General features: G+C 25.2%; 1 protein-coding gene across 2 annotated transcripts in view; it reads right to left on the reverse strand.

Annotated features, from left to right (window-relative positions):
- The window catches only part of LOC122851387 (neuroligin-1-like), a 101288-nt gene that overhangs the window by 31395 nt on the left and 44288 nt on the right, over positions 1 to 25605 (reverse strand). For both annotated transcript variants that reach the window (XM_044150568.1, XM_044150569.1), the window contains exons 4-7: positions 13960 to 14313; positions 10821 to 11130; positions 10071 to 10278; positions 9004 to 9267 (exon numbers count right to left, since the gene is read on the reverse strand). In XM_044150568.1, the coding sequence (XP_044006503.1) occupies positions 9004 to 9267; positions 10071 to 10278; positions 10821 to 11130; positions 13960 to 14313 (1136 nt within the window). The remainder of the gene's footprint in view (positions 1 to 9003; positions 9268 to 10070; positions 10279 to 10820; positions 11131 to 13959; positions 14314 to 25605) is intronic.

Raw genomic sequence — 25605 nt, forward strand, 5'->3', positions numbered from 1 at the left:
TCGTGTCGTGTTAGTAATTTTTTAACTATATCATAAATAAGTAAAATTTCCTAAAAAACTATCAACTATATTGACTGTGGTTTAATATTGATTATAATATTTATGACTCTTATATTGTCAAGAATAATATAAAATGATTAATGCCATTTCAAGATTAACGACCGAATTAATGTACTTTAAGAAATTAATAATAAATGCCAACTTTTTCGAGCTTTTGGGAAATATTCAATTCTTCTCTTGATAAATTAAAGTAAATAATTAAAAAAATAATAAATCTTGTACAAAATATGTCATAATAATGTTATATTTTTGTAAAAGTAAATCATGTTTTTTTTTAATTTACTCTTAGATGATATATATATTTATTTTTTTCATCATCTGTATCAAAATTATTAAGCAAATATTATATTTCTATTTCAATAAAATATATATATTTTATTCTCGTATTACTTGAAGCGCGAAATATGTGTTCATACAATATATATTCCCAAAACGTAAAAGTCCCTTGACTGTCTGTATATATACATGAGACGAAGCAACGAGTAAACGACCTACAAAAATCACTTTTATTTTCCATTATTTTTGTGGCAAGATTGCCAGATGCCATCCAAACTTCAATTCTCTGTGTTAGATCGGTAAACATTGTACAGTCGAAGCAAAAAAAAAAAACCTCACTTCACTCTATGAACTCAACTACTCTCCTTTCAATTTTGCCACTGTGCAAACATAAATTTTTCTAAAAAAAAACCTTAAAAAGATCACCTCGTTCAGCTCCAAAATGTATTATATATTCCCAGGCTAGAAATACCAAATAAAATAGAAAAAAATTGTAATAATAAAATGAAAATAATGATAAAGAAAAAATAGAATAAAATAAATATATCTCTGATGATTCCCTGGTTATTGTGAACATCGTTTGCTTTATATACGTATTGAGCCTCGAGAAAAATCTTGGATAATAAAAATAAATATATATATATATATAAAAATTCAAACACATTGACATAAATTTAAATCTAAATGTACATCGTTAAATTCTCTTTTCATTTTATTACGTAAATGTTGTCATTTATTTTCATTTTTACACCAAGGATATATACTGTACATTTTTAAGGATTATTATATTTTATATAATAATTCAGTTCACAATATGACTGTCAATTTTAAGTTTAAAAAAAATATATATATACAAAATGTCTAGAGCTTAATAAAGTCAATCTGTTTATTTTACTGAAAAGATATATATATTTTTTTTTTATTGGATATTATCTCATGTTTTGTTGTCTCGTGTTATTATTGGAAAAAGTTGAGGTTACTTTAGTTTACAATACGTGCTTTTGGACATCAACCTATTCACTCGGTATTCATCTATATATTCTGTATATCTATTATATTATATGTATTTTATAATATGGTTTATTTTGAGTGTTAATCTTGTCATGTATTGCGCTAGAGAGTTTGTTCTACATATGACTTACTATGAGACTCAGCACTGCCATCTATACTGCTATAATAACAATCTTTGATTTATTCTCTTTTGTTGTCTCGTTATTATTTGAACAATAATTGTTACTTTGTTTATATTATTTATTATTATTGATTTTATATTATTATTTTTTTATTATTCATCTTTATCTCTTATATTTACTACATGCATCTTATTGTATTTATCTTGTTTTGCTCGCTACTATTTTGTTCTTCTATTGATATTATATGTATTTTGTAAATGGAAAATTTTGAAAAGGTAATCTTGTCACGGCTGCGCTACAGAGTTTGTCTACATATGACCTTTAGGTGAAAGGTCGAGACCACTTTGCACTATCTTAACAACGAAATCTTTCTCTCGTTTTGCCCAATATACATTTCACTTGTTTTTTACAATCTTTATTGTTTTTTTTTTTCAGTGTTATTATTATTATTATTTTATTTTTGTCATTTTTATTTTTAGTTGAAAAACTCGTTCACTATATTTTCCGTCTTTTTTATATTATTTTACATTTTTTTTCCTCTGTTGTTTATATTTTTTTGAAATTTTCTATGCTTTTTTTATTTCAGCAGTGCTACACACGTCTGTGACAATTGTCTTTCATTTTCAAGATTTTTTTCTGCCTTTTGCCATGTCCCTAATGTACATATTTACTGTAGAACTATTTTCTTCGTACACCAATCACATACAAAAAAATAAAATAAAAATAAAAATGCCAGAAAATTTTTTTACATTAGCCGGTAGAGTGTCACTGAATAATAATTTTAAAAACAATATTTACTATGTTAGAATATAATAGTGGCAGAAATTTTAATATTATTTTTGAGAATAACAATTGAAATTTTGTAGTTAATCTACTTAATGTAAGAAGAAAAACAAAGTACAATAAGAAGTTTGTAAAATAGTTTAATATCAAGAAGTTGAAAATTTTGTAAAATTTATAGATGTATATAATGTTGTGCGAATGTTCTCGGCTAATTAATTCAAGAAAGAACGACACCAAAGCGTATTGAAATACGCCTGTGTACAATTAAAAGCAGACTACGTGAGATGGGTCACTGAGTTTTTCTGAACCTGACATAATTTTGGCTTTAATTAAAAACCTTTTTTTGTTTTATTTAACTTTTTTCAAAATATAAAAAAAAATAAACCAAATAGAAAAAAAACATTTAAAATTTTTTTTTTTTTTCTCATCTACTAACTATATTTGTAACCCATCTAAAAATATTTTACTTCATGATGAAGTTGCAATGAATTAAAACGAATGAATAAATTCATATCGTTATAATAATGAAATTTTTGAATTAAAATTAATAACAATTATTATTGATTGTAATAAAATAATTTTAATAATTTAAATTCAATGAAATTTAAAACCATTCATAACATCAATTATGCAAATTAATAATTTTATACAATTTGATAAAATAAATATATAAACTCAACAAATTTATCATTCATTTTATAAAATTAATTAATCTTCATATTTGCACTGTTTATAATTATTTTTGTATTAAATAATACATTGTATATATTTTTATTTTTTAATAATTATATTTTATAATTCAATTTTTCAATTATTCTATTATCAAAACAAAAAAACAATATAAGCATTTTTTTTTTTAATAAATTTCAATCGATAATAATTTTATAAAGCAGAAAAGATTATGTCATTCAATTTGTGGGTGTAAAACAAAGAAAAAAAGTCAATGATATACAAAATGAGATAATTTTGATAATATTGTTTGTCTAAAAATTCAATAAAGAACCAAAGCAATTATTTCAAGTGATGATTTAATTACGAAGAAACACTCTACTCATCAACAGTATATATAAAAGACTACAAAATTATTTGAAAATATATATAAAATTATATATATGTATTTGCATGAATAAATTCAAATCGATTCAACGACGTGTACCGTGTATGACTAAGAATTTGCCTTTAGCAAAATATATTTAGAGATATATAATTGTGGTGAGTGATCATCCAAGCATTGCTGAGATGGTATGTCTTTAAAAGCATTTGTTAAAGCACTCATATGAGCTTTTCGTGTTGAATAACATCAAAGTGTTGTTTAAGGTAAATAAGCGTGATTAGTTTTGTCAAAGAAATTATATACAAAATAAATAAATACACACACTGTTGAATAATCCACATGTGTCTCTAAATTAATTTAATCATATATAAATACGTAAAACAAGATGAAATTAATTTTATTTTATATAAATAATTATTAATATATATTTATTTTTATTTTCATTTCTATATATGTATTATTTTTATTTAGATATAAATAATGGTCCAGAGAAGCAATGATTGTTTAGGGATTATCAACACAATATAGCCGAGATCCAGATGTACCGATTGTTAGGTTTGTCGCGACGTATTATTATACAAATTCTCGTACATGCATTATCACACTAAAGTATATAAACTGGCATGTATATAGACATGCTCTATATACAATTCATCCAATGGCCATTGTCTTGGCTTTAGGGCAAATGGGGCCTTGGGCACCTTGAGTTTACTACTCTATTCTATCTCTATTCTATCGATATACATATATATTATCGTAGATACGTGATAACGCAGTGTTCAGATTATAATCTTGAAGAGCCTCCAGAGATGCTACACTACAGATGGGGCTATGTATATATAATTATGTTCCACAGACTGAAAATGTTTGTGATTAACTTGAAAATCAATACTTCAAATAAACAATGTATGTTTGATACACGTGAAGTTTTTTTTTTTCATAAATATAAAATCAAAATAAAAAACAATTATCGTTAAAATATAAATTAATTTTATTTTTCATTTATATTTACTTGTTATTTTTAACTTGATATGTATACGTCAGTTTTTTGTTTTTTTTTTTTATATAACAACTTTTATGATAGCTCCAGGGTAAATTTATTTTGAAATGAGTCAGTTTTGAAAATTCACTGGTTTTTAGTTGACTTTGTTATACACAGGTACATTAAAGCTGGATGTTTTTTTCTACTTTTTGCTCTTACTTTATATACACTCCCGATGTTGTGTCCCTTCAATTGAACAACTGGTTGTTCAATTGATTCGCATAAACAGACAACTCATGTAACAAAATATACTATGCAACACTATGACTGTCTATATATAGACTTGAACACGTACATGTGTGTAAATATTTATGTGTGTTGTCAGTTCAATTCAATTCTAACGATTCGTTTCAATGAATTCCAATAAATACCACGATAGTACAATAATTTTCAAACGGCACATAGAAAAGCCAATAAATTCTTTCGTATACCAAAGGGTGCTGTGGGACACGCTCTTCAAACGAGCGAAATCTACAACGGTGGCTTTAATAGCTTGATTCTGTTATATTGCGTTTTATATGGTCACTCATGTTGCACAGAGGTTTCGCTCATATCTTTTTTCCAATTTTTTTTTTTTTTCGGTTTTCAAATCTATTTTACTATTTTAACGAGTCTACAATAGCTATCTCGGTCAACTTGATCGTTCAATTTTTATTTATTATCATTTTTTTTTTCTTTTGAAATATCAATAAATTTTTTTTTTTATACATTTCATGTCAGTGGATGTATATTGAATCAATCCTCTTCTACTGAGTATTCAATATTTAATGAAAAAAAAAAAAACACATTTATATATATTTTGATTAATTGATCAATCAAAAGCACGTCGTCATCATCGTTGTGTTATTAAATATTTTGATAGCCAACAACAGCATTGAAGCCGAAAGTGAATTTTTCTATTTCATGTCGACTTTATAAAAAATTATTGAATAATAAATTTAATGTTTTATTTTAGTTTGGTAATTATATTTAATAATTTCATTAGGGAAAATTTTGCACATGTCGGATATTTTTTGGAGTACGAGTCAAGCAGTGTTGAGTTAATTTTTCATTTTTTTATTTCATGTGTATATGAATAGTAAAAAACTATCAAGTAACAAAAAAGTTTTCTGTTCATTTTTTATAATTATATTCAATTATTTTACTTGTGAAAAAATTAAAAATTTTAAACATGAAGTTACATATTTCAGTAGTACAAGTCAAGCAGTGTCAGACGTAAAATTATATTTTTTAATTTAACATATAGAATGAACATTTGATTTTGATAATTACAATAAATTTAATTTAGATAACAAATTTAACAATGTTGATGAAAAAAATTGTAAATTGAATAATTTAATATAGATATTGAACTTTTGAAAATTGACTTTTAGGAATATTGATACTATCACGATATTCTATTTCGAGAGACATGTAAAGTATATCAATGAAAAATTGACTTTAGTAGGACAACGTTGTAAGATATTGATACACGTCGTCCAACCAATTTTTTTCATATCACAGGTACGTTATATATATGTACTTTTGGTATATGCAGCACATGCAAGGATAGACTGCATTATTCATAGGCAAAGATAGAGAGAGAAAAAAAAGTCACATAGCAAAGCAATGAAACGATAAAAACCTCTATACTAAAATACTCTTTTATACATATACATAGATAGAATACAAAATTTAAATTCAAATTCAATGCTCGCTCGACAGGATTCTTAGCATCAGACATGGCCTCATATCGCGTACTGAATCCATATAGCACTATTTCTACCAACGGATTACCAATTTTACGCTCGATATTTTCTATACAGTACAACATTACTGTACAAACCACAGAGTCACTGTATCCATTTATTCAACAAGAATAATTTTTTTTTTTTTTAATATTTCATATCTAAAATGAAATATTTACAAACTATAATAAATATTTTTAATATAACTTATATTGATATTTTTTTTCTTCAAGTACAATAAAAAATTTTTATATTTCACTCGTTCTTTTTGAATGAAAAAGAAAGCTTTTTTAAAATTGAAAAAGTGATATTTAAATTCAAGTAAATTTTTCATTTTATTTCTCGTCATCGACATTGACATTTCTTTTATTTAAAAATCAAAATTTTATTTTCTTTTTCTATATTAATCATTTATTTATAGAATCTAGATAAAAAAAAAGTACCTCGTAAAAAGTGATTTATTTTAATTTAATAATTTACTTTTTAAATGTGAAATAATTTATCTGTATTTTACAATTTTTCAAAAACGAAAATTCAATGAAAATATCATTTTTTTTTTTGTCTCAATTCAAAAAAAATTGAAGATTAATTGGTTCAGTCATGAGTAAAAAAAAACATATTATTTACCTAGATGAATAGAGAAAAATGTGAGAGTAGTAAGAATAAAGGAAAAAGGAAAAAAAAAAAAAAAATAATAAAATGAAAAAAAAAACCGAGGAAGTTGAGTAAAAGTGGGATGAACGTGTAAAGTGAATCGATAACTCAACACGGTATATATGTGTGATTCACAATAAAACCAAGTTGGCTCAATGTATTGAAAGTTTTCAAATGTGATTATAATATAGATGTATTTTATGAAATAGTTGGCTACGTGTAGAGTATTCATATATACTATTTTAAAATGTTGAAAATATATATCAATGTATATAACACTTGTTCGTAACAATGTATCAACATCATACCCTCTTCTTTTTCATTCACATGTTTTACAAGTGAAGACACACATAATATGTGCCAGTGTTTGTTTAAGTACGTGCCAAGACTCAACTTTAAAAAGCTCCACTTTTACTATTGCACACAAAAAAAAAAAGAAATAAAAGTAAAAAATAATTTATAAATTATATTTTCAACGTATAATACACAATAATGAAACTCAATAAACCGACAAAGGTGTTTTTGCTCGCTTTGTTTGCTTCAAGAGTTCGTATTACCATTGTTATTATTTTTTATTCATATTTGTTTTATTTTTTTTTTCATTATTGTGTTCTTTTTGATATTTTTCTTTCTTCATTTATACACACTTTGTTTATTCATGGTTCGAAAAAATGAGAAATAAAATACGAGTATAAGACGATCATCTGAAGAGATATTTTTTAAAGTGTGTTGATATAAAATTGTATACAGTAATCTCGACTATAAGACATTATAAAAATTCGTAAAAAACGGTTTTATAAAAATATACGAAAAAAAAAAAATTAAATGTATTTTTTGTGTTTGTTTAAGCTTTATGTGTTTTTTTTTACTTGTATTATATTTGTGTTGATTTTCAGCGTAAAAAATAAAACATCCTGCTTGATACTTTTTTTTATTTTTAGTTATAAAAACTTGATTTGAATTTAGTATTGATTATTATAATGGAAAGAGAAATACGTATGTTTTCCGAAAAATCCAATGTACTTGTTTCCATTTTCATGGATTCAACTTTATATCCTATCAAATCTTTCTTTACTCGACTCACCACAAGACTTTATCTATCCAAGAATAACAAGAATTTTAATAGATTGTCAAGTATGTTTGTGCCTGGATAGATCTATAAAACAAATAAAATTGTCTTTTGAACAATTTTTTTTTTAATCACAACTAGATATATATAAAATTCTTTGTCAAATAAAATAAAAGATTTTGATTGAATGCTTTGTGTTTTAAAATTGTGTGAAATTTAAAAATAGTTAAAAAGTAATTGTCGTCATCGCTCAACTGAATATCTCGATAAATAAACTAAAATTTATATCTATTAAATCAAATATATTTTCAAATATAAAATTAAAACAAAATTGAATGAGTAATTTAAAAATATAAAATAAAATAAAACGAAAAAACAAATAATTTAAAACCGGCTATGAAAGTGACACAATGGAATGTGTGATTTTTTTGTTTTTTTTTTTTTGTCTATCAGATAACCAATATTCATTCAATGCATGAGTAATTTTAATAAAACTCAATTGAGTGAAAATATATTTTATTCTAAATTGTCTAAAATTAAAAAATCCATTTTTGATTTTTATATAAAAATAATTTGGATTATATAAAATTGGAAATACATAGTTCAAAAATGTAAATTTATAAAAAAATAAAAATGATAATTTTTTATGGATGTCAATATACGGAATAAATACATAACCATGTCGAGCATAGTTCTAGCATGAATATGCAAGTGTTCTGCGACCTCTTCGGTGCCAATTATCGTTGTGTTTACGTTCAATTATGTACAAATTACGATGAAACGATGGTATAGAATAGGCAATGATGATTCGGGTAGGAAAGGCTTTATGTAGGTGGCTATGTTGCCGTTGTTCTCGTGAGTTGAATGTTCCGGACAGTGGCGATGTGGTATTGAAATCAATATCCGCTACACGCAAACCAAATCTAGTATATATCATTGATTAATCGACCTCAATAATGATTCCCAGTAAAATTGTTTTTATTTAATTATTTTTTTCTTTTGTAATTATTCAAGCGTTAAATGTTTTTTTTTTTTTCATTCATTCATTTTATTTCCCTTGTTTTTCGCAATTATTCATTGTATTTTCGATGATCAGTCAAATGTAAAGACCATGATATTTATTATTAAAAAAATAATGTGGATTTTTATTTATCATTCACTTTTTTTAAAACTATTTTTCAGTTATTTATAGATTAAAAACTTACCTCACGATGATCTCGATGATCACTGTCTTTAATTTGAAAGTCAAAAACATAAAAATATGTATTTGGCATTGGTTCTGTTTCACTGTCAGGTACTGGTTGTACATGAGGATTATTTGATTTTCTTGTATGACGAAGAGTAAAGAGGTCACCAGTTTGTACCAATGGTGCAACAAATTGAGCGTCACTCAGAGCTTGCACACAACCATCTCTTGTATTTGCTGGATGTTGCATTGTACGCTCCCATTCTGTATACTCGTTTACTATCTATAATAACAATAGAAATAAAAAATATATATTTTACTTTATTAAACACATAAAATAACTAACAAAATTTTATTATTTATTTTCCATATGACTAATAGCATCCTGATGCCAATGTATTTTTTTTTTTTTTTCATTTATTATTTACCAGTTTTTTTTTTTTTTGAATTTGATAAAAAAAAAAAAAGTTAAAGGTAATTATTTATTCATTTGTTTCATTTTTTTATTTATTTATATATTTTTTTTTTTTCTGATAAGATTATCATATGTAGTATTTGATAACGTGTGACTGCATGTGATTATCCAACACTTTTAAAATAGATATGAGGTTTTAATAACTCACTTTTTTTGTTGTAAAATTTTATTTATATTTGTATTGTTGTTTTTTAATTTTTTTCATAGTTACAGACTATTTGTTTTAGCAAATGTCCAAATATATACCATTTAACGGATGTTCAAAGATAACAAACATGTGAATATTTATTATATCCAGAGAGACCCTGGTGCATATCAGTCCAGCTAAACGTTTGTGATACGTGATCGAGAGTTTTATGTTTAGATTTTTTTTTTTTTTTTAAACAAATAAATATAATATATTTTGATATGTATAATTTACAGGATTCATTTTTTTTTTTTTCATCTCTCGAATAAATTTTTATCATTTTTATTTATTTATTTATTTTTGTTATTTATTAATTTATGTATTTTAAATTTTTATCAATAACAAAATAAAAATTTATAATACATAAGCTTTTATGAATTGCAAATTTAATTTTAATTTTTATCTTTTAAATATTATTACTCACTGTATAAAATATTTCAGTTAGATGATAGGTGTAAGCATTTCTGACATAGGTTCGTATTATTCTGTCTCTTCTTACACCTTCAAATCCAGATTGTACATCGTTTTCAGCAAAACTCCAAAGCGCTTCACTTGTTGTAACACCGAATAACAAATCATATTTATTGTTGCTGGTAATTGGCATACCTGGGTCATGTCTCTTGGGCAAAGGTCTGTAAAATATTAACAGTATGTTATTATTCAAATGTTAAATACCATTCAATTACAATGTGAATGTGAATGTGAATATAAAATAATATATGAATATATAAAAAGCTGTATATTTATAAAAGTTAAAAAATGAAAAAAAAATAAAATGAATTTAAATTAAATATAAAAAAGAATAAGTATAAAGCTACAGTGTATATTATAAAAGGGATGAATATATTGTAGTTATGGTTGAGAATGCTAATGACGTTGTGAGATAATGAGCGTGAGTTGCTAACGAATGACCCGTACAGCTCGTTAACGAGTAAAGCACCAAGCGCCAGAGGCTTTGTAATACGTATCTCGTCATATTGCATTTATATACGACAATACATTTTTTTTTTTTTTTTCATTATTTACTTGATATTTTTTTTATATTATTTTACTTTCAATATTATACCAGACACATGTATGAATAAATTATTTTAGGTAATTTTTTTTGTTTAATTTGGTTATATAAATAAAATAATAATTTTCATTGAAAAATATATAAAAAAATTAATCTTACGTTGATCCTTGAAATTCTGGACCAAGATATGACAATAAATCTTTTTGAAAATCTGGCATAATGACAATACCATCAACACTTGGACCAAATCCACTGAGAAATGTCGGTGGTTGAACATCAACTGACATGAGATCTTCAAGTTTTGATTCACGTAAACAATCAACCATAATTTCATGTTCTTTAAATAAATCATTTGGCACTGTACAATTTAATGTTTGTGCCAATTTAACAGCATATGTCACTGGATCTTCAACAATTGCCCAAGATGATAATGCACTTCCTGACAATAATATTGCTCTTTTAAAAAGACCTGAAAATATACAAAAACAAAAAAAAATTAATTTTAAAAAATAATACAAGTTAAGTAGTAAAATTTATAAAAAAATAAAATAAAACTTTTAGAGAAGAGTAAAAAAAATTAGAAAAAAAAAAAATTTACAAGTGACATAAAAGTAATTGAAAAGTAAGGTTAAAAACAATTTACGTAATTACAATTATACTCAGCGGTAACGTTAATCTCTTTAAAAACGTTTAAATTAGAAAGACCAAGTTGAATGGTTTTAAAATTGTGGTATGTAAAAGTTGACTATACATACATATAACATGCATGCACACACACACAGACATTTAAATTTCAACGTAAATGTAGCTTCCAGTGTATATGGTATGACAGAAAATTTATTTCACCTATTAAATAGCACTTTTAGTCACCTCGCGTATAACCAACTGGATTCTTCACGGCTTCCACATATTCATCCTTTTTCTACTTGATATTTTATACTTCATATATGTATATACAAATTTGTTACTTATTTTTATTTCTACATATACATATATATCAACTAGAGGTTGTCCAAAAATTGCACCACGTTTTCTCTTTTGCGGTATAGTGTGTGCACCAGTCTCAGCCACAAGCCATGAGATTTTTTTGCTCGTTTATATTCCCACAACGTCATTGGTGAAACAACGTTATCAAAGGATAATTTTATATATCCTATAACGTTATAATATATTCACATCTAGTCTCAACCATTCCATGCATACATATATGTATATTTTTATCGTTTATACTCAAATTTTAATTAAATTCTTGACTAAATTAATTTGTTTTTTTTTTTTTTTCTTCTTTATATTTATAGATGTATTATTTTTATATATATATTTCATTTTTTTTTTTGTTATTTGACGTAAAACGATGGCTTTAGCCTGAGGCATGTATTTATTTATTTATTTTATACTCATTGTTGTTGATGCACGTAAAGCGTCATTACAGTCAAGGAGTACGTGAGAGATACCACAGTAAAAGCTATTTCCCACACCACCATCAACACCATCAACTATTCATGTGTATATGTGCAGTGTATGTGTATTGAAGGAATCTTCATTACATGATACGCTGACACTTTATGCAGTTGTGTTGGTATTTCGAAGAGTCCAGTGTACACAACTGGATCCTTCATGCATACATACACATACAATACGACGGATGTTTTCTCAACGGGAAATCCGGACAAAATTCTCAACAATCTCCGGGACACACCGGTGGACTCTCAGTACCGGAATTCATCCTAATTAGAGAAAGCTTCAACAACCACGAGGTAAACTCTTATCCTCAACATTTCTCAACCTTTTATTATTATTATTATTATTTTTTCTTTATATTAACATTTTATATAAGCTAGTTTGTGGTTTTTTTTTCTTTCAACATTCATTCATGTTGATTATTTCATGAAAATATTTACATCTAAAATTTCATGTATCAATTTCTCATAATTACATTGTATATTTATGATAAATTTTTTTCTTGATGATAACATGTTGCTTTATATATGCATGACTCGTATTACTTTTGTAATTTAATATTTTGAAATTAAATTTGTACATTTATTTTATGTAATGTAGATTATTTTTTTTTATTTTTTTTCAAGTGACGAAAAAGGTTGGAGCTTAATGTTGGCATATATAGAAAGCAGTGATGTGAAGGCGCCAAAACGATAGAAGAAGATCAGAAACGATTTTGGCCAACATCCAGGTACAAGACTAGCTGATAAGGCAGTTGAGCCTTCAAGCGAATCGTATATAGCTTACACAAAGAAGGTACATATGCGTGTGGGTGAATGATAAATCCTTTTATTTTTTATTTCAACAAAACAAAATAAAAATAAAAAAAAAAAAAAAACAAACGTATGATAAAAAAAGAACAAAAAAAAAATATCTTATTTATTGTTGATTATTGAAGAGTAAAAAAGTTTGTTTGCTCAACGAAATAGTCTGTATGTATATATCTGTAGTTGAATTTTTGAAATAAATTGTAAGCTCTAATAAACTGGCTACATAAAAGAGAAAAGTGTTTTCCAATAGCATCGACAATCATAACATTATAAAGTATCAATAACTCACAAATACACATGAGAACCCCACAATTGACGATATCAAAGTATGATTTTATATATTGGTGAACATGATGACAAAAAAAAAAAAAACAAATAATAAAAAAAAAAAAACAACTCAACTTCAATGGAAAGCGTTAAACAGTATATATACAAGGGATTTTGTAGAATTTTGATACGATTCAGTACACACACACACACACACTATAAAATTTATATCAAGAATCAGAGGATAATATTACAAAGGAAAACACAGACAATATCATTAGTATAGTCTCTTATATGCCCAGCTGATTTAAAATATATATATAGATAATTTGTTTTGTAACATTTGTTACATTTAAATATATATTATACTGAGATTTGTGTTGATCTTGGCTTAGTATTTACCCAAAATTTTGGACAAATATGTTTAACACTTAAGTGCATGATTTAATTTAATTTATCGTATATATACTGTGTAATCCTCAAGATGTTTGTCACATTTCATAGACATAAGGTTTCTGCAAATGTTTGTTTCCCACATCAGTGAACCAAACATACGCATTTGAACGTTATAATATGACGAGTCAAGTGTATATCATTTGCTTAAACTTTAACAAATTAAACTATATCTTGCAACTTTGTTGTATAATTATATTGAATTTATGAATATTTTTGATGTCATAATAATTATTTAATTTTAATATAATAGAGTTTAAAATATTATAATTTATGTATTAAATATTTTTTTATTTATATATACATACCAGGTATAACTGTTGGACTAATTGCCAAAAAATTAACACAAGCTGCACCAGTACCATGACCCATGAGTGTTACGTTTGTTGGATCACCACCAAATTGTGCAATATTCTCTTGGACCCAATGTAATGCAGCAAGTTGATCCATAAGACCATAATTTGCCATGTGAGCTTTTGTTTGTGGTGATATATTTGAATTTAAAAAACCAAGTACACCCAAACGATAATTTATTGTTACAACTACTAGTTCAGTGTAACTTGCTAAGACACTTCCGTCATACGGATTTCCGCTGCCCCAGTCATAGCTCTCACCATGGATAAACAGAAGAACCGGATGCTTACCACTACTTTCTGAAGTTACTGCAAAAATAAAATAAAATTATATTAAATTTATTGTCAGTCATAAAGTTTAAATAATAATAACAAACTTTTATATACATTATGTTTAATTGAAAATTGTCAGAACTAGCTTTATTTGTTTTTACATTTTACATTTTTTTTTTTACATTAACCTATATATTTTATTTTGACTAGTTAATGTGCTGAACAAGTGATTAAAAATAAAAAATGATTTAATGAAATCAAACTTATGAGAAAAAAAATATTAATCAAATTTTACGATTATTATTTTTTTTTTTTCTTGTTTTTTGTTTGTCTGATTTATGAATTTCAATTTCCAGAGGTTTTTTTTATTCAAATCCAGGTGCTCAGTTTGATAAACCTCTCTCCTTATATATGTGATTATATTTTATTTTTTTCTTTTCCTATTTTTCGTAGTTTTTGTTTTTTTTTTTGGTTTTAGAGTTTTGGACTCTAGTATGAGCGTCAGCTGGTATTTCCGTAGACCTTTATCGTGAATATGAAAGAACACCAGATGGTATACCAGTTTTACGTAATGCAGCTTGAATGTGGCTATGTTTTTAAAAAGAATTATTTTTTAAAAAAGAAAAAAAAAGCACATGTCCAATGTATATGAAGGAAAATGTGAAAAGTACAGTGGCAAGTGTCGTTCGTATTTTATCAAAAAGTGATGGAAAAAATTACTGTATATTGGTTTTTGTTAGTTCAAAAATTGGAAAAAAAAAATATCCATATAATCGGCAACTTTGACATAATAAAATTTGAGTAAAGTCCTATGATGTATAGAAAAAAAAAATATAAATAAAAAAGATTGTCTATCTTTTATCAAAAATAAAGAGTCTCAATTTTGACTCTATGTCTAGTCTTGTACAAAAAAGTTGCATTTAAATGAATTGACATATCCAAAGTGGCATCGACTTTAGCCAAAAGCTATAAAATTCTCTCTCAATACTTATATAAATATTTTGAAATATAGGTATATATTATATATAAATAAAAAAATACTATATTTATTGATAAAGTTATATTTTTTTTTCTCATATATATCTTTTATCAATTTTATAAGCATAACAATTGTATGAAATTTCACAAAGCTTCTGCAATTTAAAGTTTATAAATTTGGAAAAATAAGTTTTATAAAAGTGATAGGTGATTTTATATATACATATATTTATTATATTTATATTTTATTTATAGTGTTCCTTTATGGTTTTAAATTGAAGATGAATTTGATGAATATGTTTGATGATATTTAAAACTGATCTGAAATATGATCCAGTGAAAGCATGATTGGAGAAGCTTGAAATGTAGAAATGTAAAAAAAGAAATAAATAAATATAAATTTAAAAATGAAAATAACAGACTGATATTTGAGCTTGATTGACGGACACTACTCAATTCTGAATATAACGCTAAAGAATTGGACTTCAACGTTTAAAAAAAAATAAAATGGATAGCATGATAAATATGCGATGGTAAAAGCTGTTGGCTAACAGAGACCATCTATAGCAGCTTATTAAATCTAGATGATGAATGAACGATGGATTATCAAATCGATCAAAGGTTTTAAGCCGAAGTTGGTATCTTTTCAAAATACCATGGGTACATCATCGTATTGATAAGTAAATATTTTAATTATTTTCAATTGTTTATTTGTAGATCTATTCAGGTATTTTATTTCAGAATAACGATGCTTGTAATAAAATAAAAAAAATATACTTGAACATCCATTAAAAAAATTTAATAATGAATCATAAAATCTATATCGTTTGGATTTCCGGTTATTATTTATTTGTAAATGAAAAATATTCAGAAAAATTGTATTTTAAAATTTAATTAATACGATTCAATATTCAATTTCCAATTATTATTTTTAACTAATTTTTTTTTTTTTTTTTGTTTGGGAAAAAAACTTTTTTTGTACGATTCTTGACGTATAACAAACTGACTTTTCGATTTTTATTTTATTTTTTTATATTGAATGAAAGTGTAATGTAAAGACTCATCCACTATTCGGAAAAACATTTTCTTCCAATTACCACTTTGAGGCTATTTTTATTTACCTTTTCATTCAACTTTTTTTTTTTATTTCATCTTTTTTCCTTCAACCTTTATTTTTTTTAGCCTGACCAACATCGTGTCGAGTATTCCTCAACATTTTTTTATTGTATTATTATTTTGCTTTTTCATTTGACTGTATATTTTTCATGTATTTCTTTTGTTTCTTCTATTTTTTATCTTTTCCTTTTTCCGCATGATGCTTTGATATGTCTCGTAGGATCAGTGCCTGGAAAAATTCAGGAAAATCTTTCTTCTTGTAAAAAGAAATAGAAGAAACGCCGGGTTACATTATGACTCACTGTCACTTTGCTTTTTAATTTTTTTTTTTTAATTTTTTTACTTTTCATACTTTGTACTTCACTTTCTGTTCTTTTTTTTTTCACTAATTTCTGTTGGATTGTAAAATGTTAAAATCCAGAGATGAAAGTTTATGAAGAATAAAAAAAAGATAAAAAAAACTGAACACTTTTAAATACAATAGTCATTAGCAGAAAATTTATTTTTACATTTTTAATATTCCATTTTTTAAAATAAAAAATATGAAAAAAAACAATTGATAGAATATAATATATTTTTTTTTCAAAATATATACGGTTCAAAGTAACAATATAAATTGTATCGATTTTTAAAAATCTTTTATTCTATTTTTTATTTTTAAACTTAGAACCTTTACACCAAAGTTTCTCCGTGTAATCGTATAAGTATAAACACGTGTGGTAAAACTTGAATTCTACAACACCAAAGCTTTTTGTATTCTGGTTTTGCATTTGCGCATTAAAAGTTTAACCTTATTTATTTTATTTATTTGTTTTTTTTTTTTCCCACCCATGAAAGTTTTCTGTTGTTCTTAACATGTGTGTTCTAAATAACATGAACCAAGAAATAATTACAAATAGCTATGGGGATTATTGAAAAATAATAAGAAAAAGTTATTTCTTCTATAAAATAATCATCAATGATTTATCAAGATTATGTTCAAGGTAATTATAGATTTCCGACAAAGGATTAAATTTATGAAAAACAATTGTTCGCATGTAATGTTACCCAGTGTGCATATGAAATCAGGTTATGTTTTAATTAAAATTCAAAACAATAGAGAACACAATACCGTGAATATGAATTTATAATATTTATGTAAATCTTGAAAAATCTAATATTACAAAAATAAGAATATTAATAACATTATAAAAAAAAAAAAAGAAAACCAGAATAAAAAAAAAAACAATGAAATAATGTATAAGAAGTTTTCGTGAAACTTCACGAAGTTTATAGGTCAATGAACGCATTACAATGAAAAAATTAAATTAAAAAAAAAAAAGCATTTTATCAACATTGAAGTTAAGTATGTGGAAAAAGTGTGTCGTAAGAGAAAAATGAGTGGTTTACTTTTTTTTTTTCTAACAAACTTCAAGCTTCTCTATATAACAAGCATTAATCAACTGATTTCTATAAATAAAATTATTATACCAATACAAATCGCGTCATTAAATGTATTAATTAATGAAATTTTACTTGATGATATATGTAAATCAAATAATTTAGTCATCAGTTTAAATATTATTCGGTGCAATTTATTGAGATTCATTTTAAAAGTGAGATACGGTTGGTTTTTAATTTATGCATGTATAAATTTTATGAAGAGTAATTATGCACATGCGCAATTCAAATAATTATTGAATGCTTTTGGTAACATTGACGTTTATGCATACACATATACGAATGCCTGAATATCATATCGAGTTCAACTCAGCTATTGATTTGCGTTGGAACACTGTATTCAACGTGCATATGAAGCCATACAAAAAATGAAAAAGGATGAAAAAACGCATTTACAAGGATAAAGAGAACGAAGAAAAGTGGAAAAAAATTTTTAAAGTAAAAAAAAAATAAAAAATAAGAAAAATAAATACTATAGTATAAAGAAAACAAAAAAAAAATATATAAAAATATATATCCTTAGGTGCTTCATTGACTATAAAGTCAGATGGATTTTTTTGTTTTTTTTTTTTTGTTGTTGTATCTGTAACAAAGCACTACCTTTATCTTATAAACTTCGAATGTGGTAAACCTTCCTGATTACACTTTTTCCGTAAAATCTTGTACCAAAAAGAAAAAATAAAAGACAAAGTATGAGTATTTTCAAATAAAAGTACGAAGAGTTGCACTTGAAGGGACTGAAAAAGCATTGCTAGATGTAACCCATGATTTGAAAATGAAAAAACAAAAAAAAAACAATAAAGAGTACACAAAATAACTATGATAAAAATGAAAGACACGTCAGACATGTACCATGTGAAATGAAAAAAGAAAAAAAAAAAAGTTAAAAGAACCAAAGAAAAAGTAATATGAAGAATGTATAGTGAATGTTGATGGGAAAAATATATAAAAGGCAGGTAAAAGGAGGTCGTAGAGAATGAGGTGTTAGTGAAAAGGAAAGATCACCAGATGATTAGCTGGTAATTTTTCGTTGCTTTATTTTTTCAAATATAAAAAATAAGAAACACGCAAGTGATGAATGCAAGTAGTCAGTATACATGAATAGTCAGACTATGATACGGATGTTACTCACTGGCCTTATTTAAACCACACCAACTTTAAAAAACTATCTTTTGAATTTTTTAATATTAAATAATTTTCCTCGTATTCTCTAAAGTACCAAATTTCTTATTTTTTTTCTTTTTTTTTTTTTTTTCTGGTATTATCATAGTAAACGGGGATTTACTCAATGTTATATTCATTTTCACTTGAAATCATACTTTTTCCAGCTGACAGGCACTTTAGCGAAAGGTTATGCTATCTTTAAATTCATATCCAATGGCAATGCATTTTTGATTTAAAAAAACATTATTTACAAGACATCAATATTATTATTATTAACATTATAATTATCTATTTAAAAAATTCACTAAAAAAACATTCACGTAAAAAATAAATTTTAAATTGATTTTTAATAAATAAATTGCTAATAATATTTCACATTTATAACTCGTTGTTTAAACAAACAAACTACAAATCTTATTGGCTTTAAAAAAAAAATTGAATAGATATATAAAAAAATTAATAAAAAATGAAATAAAGTAAAAAAAAAAAAAAAAAGAAATAAATAAGCTATACATAACAATGAGAATGGTGTTTGTAATGTTAAAAAAAGATAATAATAAAAAAAAAAAAAATTGTAAGAAAAAACTTGAACAATCAAAGGCAACGGCCCCATGAGCGTATTTATTTTTGATTGGATGCTCCAGTGAGGAGGAAAACGAAATCGATATGGCCCATAGCCACCTCTGAGCCAATATCTTTTATATCGTTCTCTCAGCTGATGGTACAAACCTCACACAAATATATATAGCTATAACATGTATATATAGCTATAAGGAGATGAAGAAGATCTCTTGGCCTAATGGCATCGCTATTTGCCCATCTGCTCCAACAACGTCTCACAGAGCATTGAGCCTTAACCCTCTACACACAAATATATATATATATATACCAAGATAACCCCATCATCCAATCACCAAACTGACTCAAGAGCTCATCACCAAAATAACATACGTCTGTTTGATCTTAGTTTCTCATTGCAATTTGTGGAATAACGTTATATAAGAAATTAATAATAATAATAATAATAATAATAATAGTTATGTTTTGAAAATTATATAGACTCAGATAAGATAATATGGAATCAAGTCTTGTTTAATGTTTGTAGATTAAATTATGCATACAGTATTATACGTATTTTATCAGAAATATAAATTTATTTTCATTAATTTTTTCTTATGTGAATTAAAGTCAAGATTTGATAGTATAAAAAGAAATATAATATTATCAAGTTTTGTTGAGTCAAGATTGAATGTTAATTTAAATAAAAGTGCATGAACTGTAAAGCTGACGGTTTTTTTTACAAGTGCTACTTAAATTTACTTATAGATTTTTTTTTTTTTTTTTTTTTTGTACTTTGATAGTTGAACTTTTTAAAAGCTATATCATGTTAAAAATTTCATTACAATTATTTCAAATCAATCTTAATGGATTTTAATAAAATTAAAAAAGAATTTTGTATAAAAAAAAATATTTATAAATACATGTACATTAATTAATTAATGTATAAAGAAATTTTTATAACTAATTTTTTTCATTAAAATATGTGACACGAGTGTAATTAAAATTACCAAAAAAAAGGAAAAAATTCAATTGTAATTAATGTAATTGAGTTTGATGGACAAATACAATTATAATTGTAATGAAATAATGTGGAAATTATTTAGTAATAATTAAAATGAGTAGAATATATGATGAAAATAAACTTTTCATTATAAAACCGAGTAGATGAAAATTAAATTAAATTACAAGAGAAAAATAATGAGTCAATAATACCCAAGCTTTATATGAAAATAGAGTTAAAACACAAATTGAGTACTTAAATTCATAAATGGCATGTCGACAGTCATGCTTGTTAAATAAAAAAAGCAGCCACGTTTATTTTTTATTTTTTTTAACGCCTCAATTGAATTTACAATTGGCAAAGAAATCATGTGGGTGTATTAATTTTTTTTTTATCTTATAATTTTCTTCTTTTTTTTTTTTTGTAGAGTAGAATTTTTTTGCTTGTGATTAAATTCTATTGACCCAGCTAATTGGCGTTTTTTTTTTTTTTTATTTCAGATTGTCCTTGCTAGCAAATGTATCCCTAGTTTGTACGCTTCACTTGATAAACGAGTCGTGTGTCGTTTTTGGTTCGAATTTATCCAGAATTTTTTATCACAAATAATGTTTTTATCCAGTCTTTTTTATTTTTACGAGAATTGTATCAAAATATCAATTACAAATTCTTCATTAGACATGAAATTAAGTATATATATTAGTTAATAACTATAATTTGATGAATAAAATTTATAAAGTTTAATAATGATTTGTGATATATTTAGTTTCTTTACTATGCAAGGTGGGTGTTTACATAAACGTGAATCGGAACTTTGGTGATGAATTACCATAATATACATATATATATATAAATACAATAATATGTGAGAGGGTGTGTACACACTGGACTTTCTATATGAAGGCCAGTGGTGATAAGAGCGGACGTGTTGTGAAGTAAAGAGAACACAAACAAAGGATCTTCCGTTTTGTCGACTACTACGGTTTGGTTATGACACACAGGTTATTTACACAGTGAGCATACATACAATAAATAATTTGTAATAGAAAAAATAATAATAACAAACTATTTATTTTATTGAAAAATTATCTGTCATAGTAATTGTCAATCAATGTCATTATTTCATTATAATAATTACAAGTGTCTTACAATGCTTATATAAATTATTTCTTTTTGTTTTTTTTTTCCCCGAGATAAACAAATTTTTTTTTTTATATCATAAAGAATAAAATAAAAAATAATAAAAAACAAAGAATAAAATATTAAATTACAAACAAAAGATAAAATTGAAAAAAATAATAGTAAGGTTTTTATCAAAATAAAGGTAGAAAAATAAAACAATAGAAAGTATAACTCTTTTTACGGACACCATTGATTGTAGTTGGACGATGTTTTGGGAACACAAAAGTTGTCGTGAAACACGCTTTTGTTTTAATCCCGAGTTTTCATTCTCTTTTATCTTTTTTATATATATAATTTTTTTATTTTGTTTTTTGCAGCCATTCGTGAGGGTCGCGTATGTACCTAGAATTGTTCCGTAGGAGTGGCTTGAAGCTCTGGGCCATGTAGAAAATAATGCATCACAAAGTATATGACGTAAAGTATACAGCTATGTATATGTGTATATACGTACACGTTAACTCGGTAAGACTCGTAATTCACTTTCAAACTATGGTCAAAATTTAGGGATAAATCAGTTTGAGTCTGAGGGTGAAACGACACGTTACTCTGGTGTTGAAACACTGTTGATGCACATAAATGTATACATGTATGATAAAATGCACACATAAACATGGAACGTATTTTAGTATTTTATATACATCAGGTACTTTGTGATCATCATTATATTATGACATACAGAGATTATAATTTACTGGGTTGTTGAAATATTTTCTCTCAATCGTTATCACAACTCATTGTTATTTAATGGAAAATTAAAAATTCATTGAAAATATAAATTGTTTTTTTGATTATTCTATTTATACGACTTGAATATATTTTAATTTAGTTGAAATTTAATCAGCTTTTCATTTCAATGATATTATTAAAATTTAAATTTAAAACAAAAAATATATAAAGTCATTTATTGGGCGAAAAAAAATACATTATTGTAAAATAACAAATGCACAAACGTATATTATGATTTATGAGTAACAAAAATTTTTAAAAATTTATATACATTGTGTATGATAATAGATTTTTAAATGGTTAAATTTTTTTTGTGCCAATGGTAATTTTGTAAAAATGTAAAATAATGTTTAAAATATTTTTACATATAAAAGGTTTTATGAATACTTTTTTTATTTTGCTGTATTTTTTTTTTTTTTATATATAGAAAAAGTAAATGTCTGTCTTTATTTGATATTAGGTTTCAGAATATTTTTTCAGTTAATTTATTTTGTAAATTTACAAAATCGAGTGTAAGAAGAGCTCTATCATTCAGGTTGAAATTTTTTTATTAACGCCTGAAAAATAGCTATCGTTGGGTGTTAGACGTTTGAAAAATTTAAAGCACGCGTGAGTGGACAGTCTCCCTCATGTTGTCAACTTTTTTTTTTAATTTTAGGTATTTATGTGCATCAAGCCAAGCTTTTTTTTCGCGACAAAGTGTAAACTTTCAAAGGCCAAAAAGAAAAAAAAAAAAAAAAACAGATCAGTTTTACGCTAAATGAGCTTGACATTTTCACAAATCAATATTTCATACTGTAACTTGTCAGTTCAAGGCTCATTTTTATGCTAAAAAAAATATTTATAAATATAAAAACAAATAATGAAAATAAAAATAGAAGCTTTAATAAATTTAACACAAAGCTATTACAGCTAAATATAAAATCATCATACTTTTTACGATGCTTTTGACGTTGCAAAATAATTATTGATCTAAAACATCATACGACCTTGTTTGTTGGTTTTTTTTTTTTTTTTTTTTTCAATTTTAAAAACCAATTTATTTAGATTTAAAATAATTGAGTAACGTTGTTAAAAGCCAGCGAACCAAGTCTTCATTACAAAGAGAAAAAAGTTTATTTTTTAAATTACTTATTCTCTATATGAAGAAACCACAAAATAATCCTGTGTATAATAAAATTGAAGGAGCCAATTCAAATAAAAGGTTTCAATGATATATTCAAGAATAATAATAAATAAAAGCCATACTAATGCATCACCTCATTTTAACTGAGGATTTCACTAAACGAATTCTTTATATTTAGAACAAATTACATCAAATTACTTTTTTTTTTTTTTTTTCGTTTTTCAATATATATCAATGAGCCTTGATAAAGACAGAGTGTATACAATTCAGAAAATAAAAATAAGATACTATTTTATACTGTAGCTTTGTAGCCTAGTTTTAGACAGAAATCAATTTGTATCTTGTAAATGAGACAAGAGGAATGTTGGTGAATCCAGAGAATAATAGTATGGAAAGATTCAGATATAGGTGGTGGTGGTAACTTCTACGAGCATTTGGTATCCCAACGGAGCTATACCAAAGACTGTACATGGTAGGAAAATTTAATTAAGCTAAACGAAAATTAATTGTTGAAAAAGAAAAAAAAAATGGGGTTAGTTGCGTGACGTTGGTTTTATTCGTGGCAATATGTATAGATTTTTTTATCAAAAAGTTATTTGATGCGTGTATTTGTTTTTTGTTAACATAAATATTTATACAACAAACAAGAGAAATAAATTACAAAATAACCACAATTGTTTTGATTTTTTTTTTTTTTTGTTAATTATTTTAAATTTTATCACTTTGTATTATTTCTCTGTTATATTATATATATATTGTTTTTTATCCTCATAAATATACATAACTTTGAGTTTTGATTAATTTAATTGTTGTGACTTGTTAATGGGTGTTAAATACTTGTCATATACATTTAACTAAATGCTGTTTTTATTTCATTTTTTATTTATATTTAAATTGAAAAAAAAAAAAAAAATGAGTAAATTGTGAGGATAGCTACAATGAGATGGTATGAGGTGCAATGCTCCAGGGAACAGTGACAAAAAGTTTTGTCAGCCGACCGAGGAACAACTTTGAACTCGTTTTTTGTTGAATAAAAAATAAAAAAAAAAAAAAAAAATATGATGGAAATATTGAGGTGGGAGAGGAATGAAAAAAAATGAAAAAAAAAGTGAAATAAAAATTGTTCCTGCAATCAAAACGGAGGGTGAGGGGATATTTGTAGATGAGAAAAAATGGATGATGGTTGCGAGTATATGTAGACGTGATGGTGATGGTGTTAGGTCGGTGAAATAAAATCAAAGCTACTCAAGGGACTTTCCCGCATGCCAATGGAAATAGTTCAGGACTACCTTGCAAAAGTTGTATAAATTGATTACTGAATTATTTATTAGCTCAACCAGCGACCGTACATACTCTACATCTTGTATAGAATTATGTATATTTTACGTATTTTTTTGTCAACCCTATTTCGGTCGTATATATTTTATGAAATTTAACAAATATCGTTTATCTGAATATTTTTTTGTTTAAATATTATAACTGAGAAAAAGAAAAAAAATATAACATGGAAAACATTATTCAAATAAAATTATAAAACAGCGAGTTCAGCTATGCGATTATTATTGCTCTTGTGTATTTTTTATTGTCTGTGGTTATTACTCGTGGCATTATAAGTTGATTGAAAAAAGTTTTGTATGCATCACAGAGATATGTGTTTGTGAAATATAGTAAATATAGCATTTTCAAAATACAATTTTATATTGCTAAAGAGAATTTTGAAATCGATATGTGCATTCATGCGTTAATGGATAGTAATAATGAGCACTAGACAAAATGAAATTGGTCATTGGTAGAATATGAAAATACGCCTGCAGCTATATAGAAATACCGATTATCGTGGATCATTAAAGCACCAAAAGTGTTGAAAAAATAATTTAAAATACCTGTATTTATTTCATAAATTCAAGTAATTAATTCACCAATTAATTTAATAATTAATTCTTTTTAACGCTTACCCGTTTCAACAATGTTAGTTTCAAATTAAAAAACAATTTTTTAATGATGTTACAAAAATGTTTATCAACATTTGTCATTTTTT

The sequence above is a fragment of the Aphidius gifuensis genome, linkage group LG3, assembly GCF_014905175.1.
Source record: "Aphidius gifuensis isolate YNYX2018 linkage group LG3, ASM1490517v1, whole genome shotgun sequence".
Taxonomy (NCBI): Eukaryota; Metazoa; Arthropoda; class Insecta; order Hymenoptera; family Braconidae; genus Aphidius; species Aphidius gifuensis.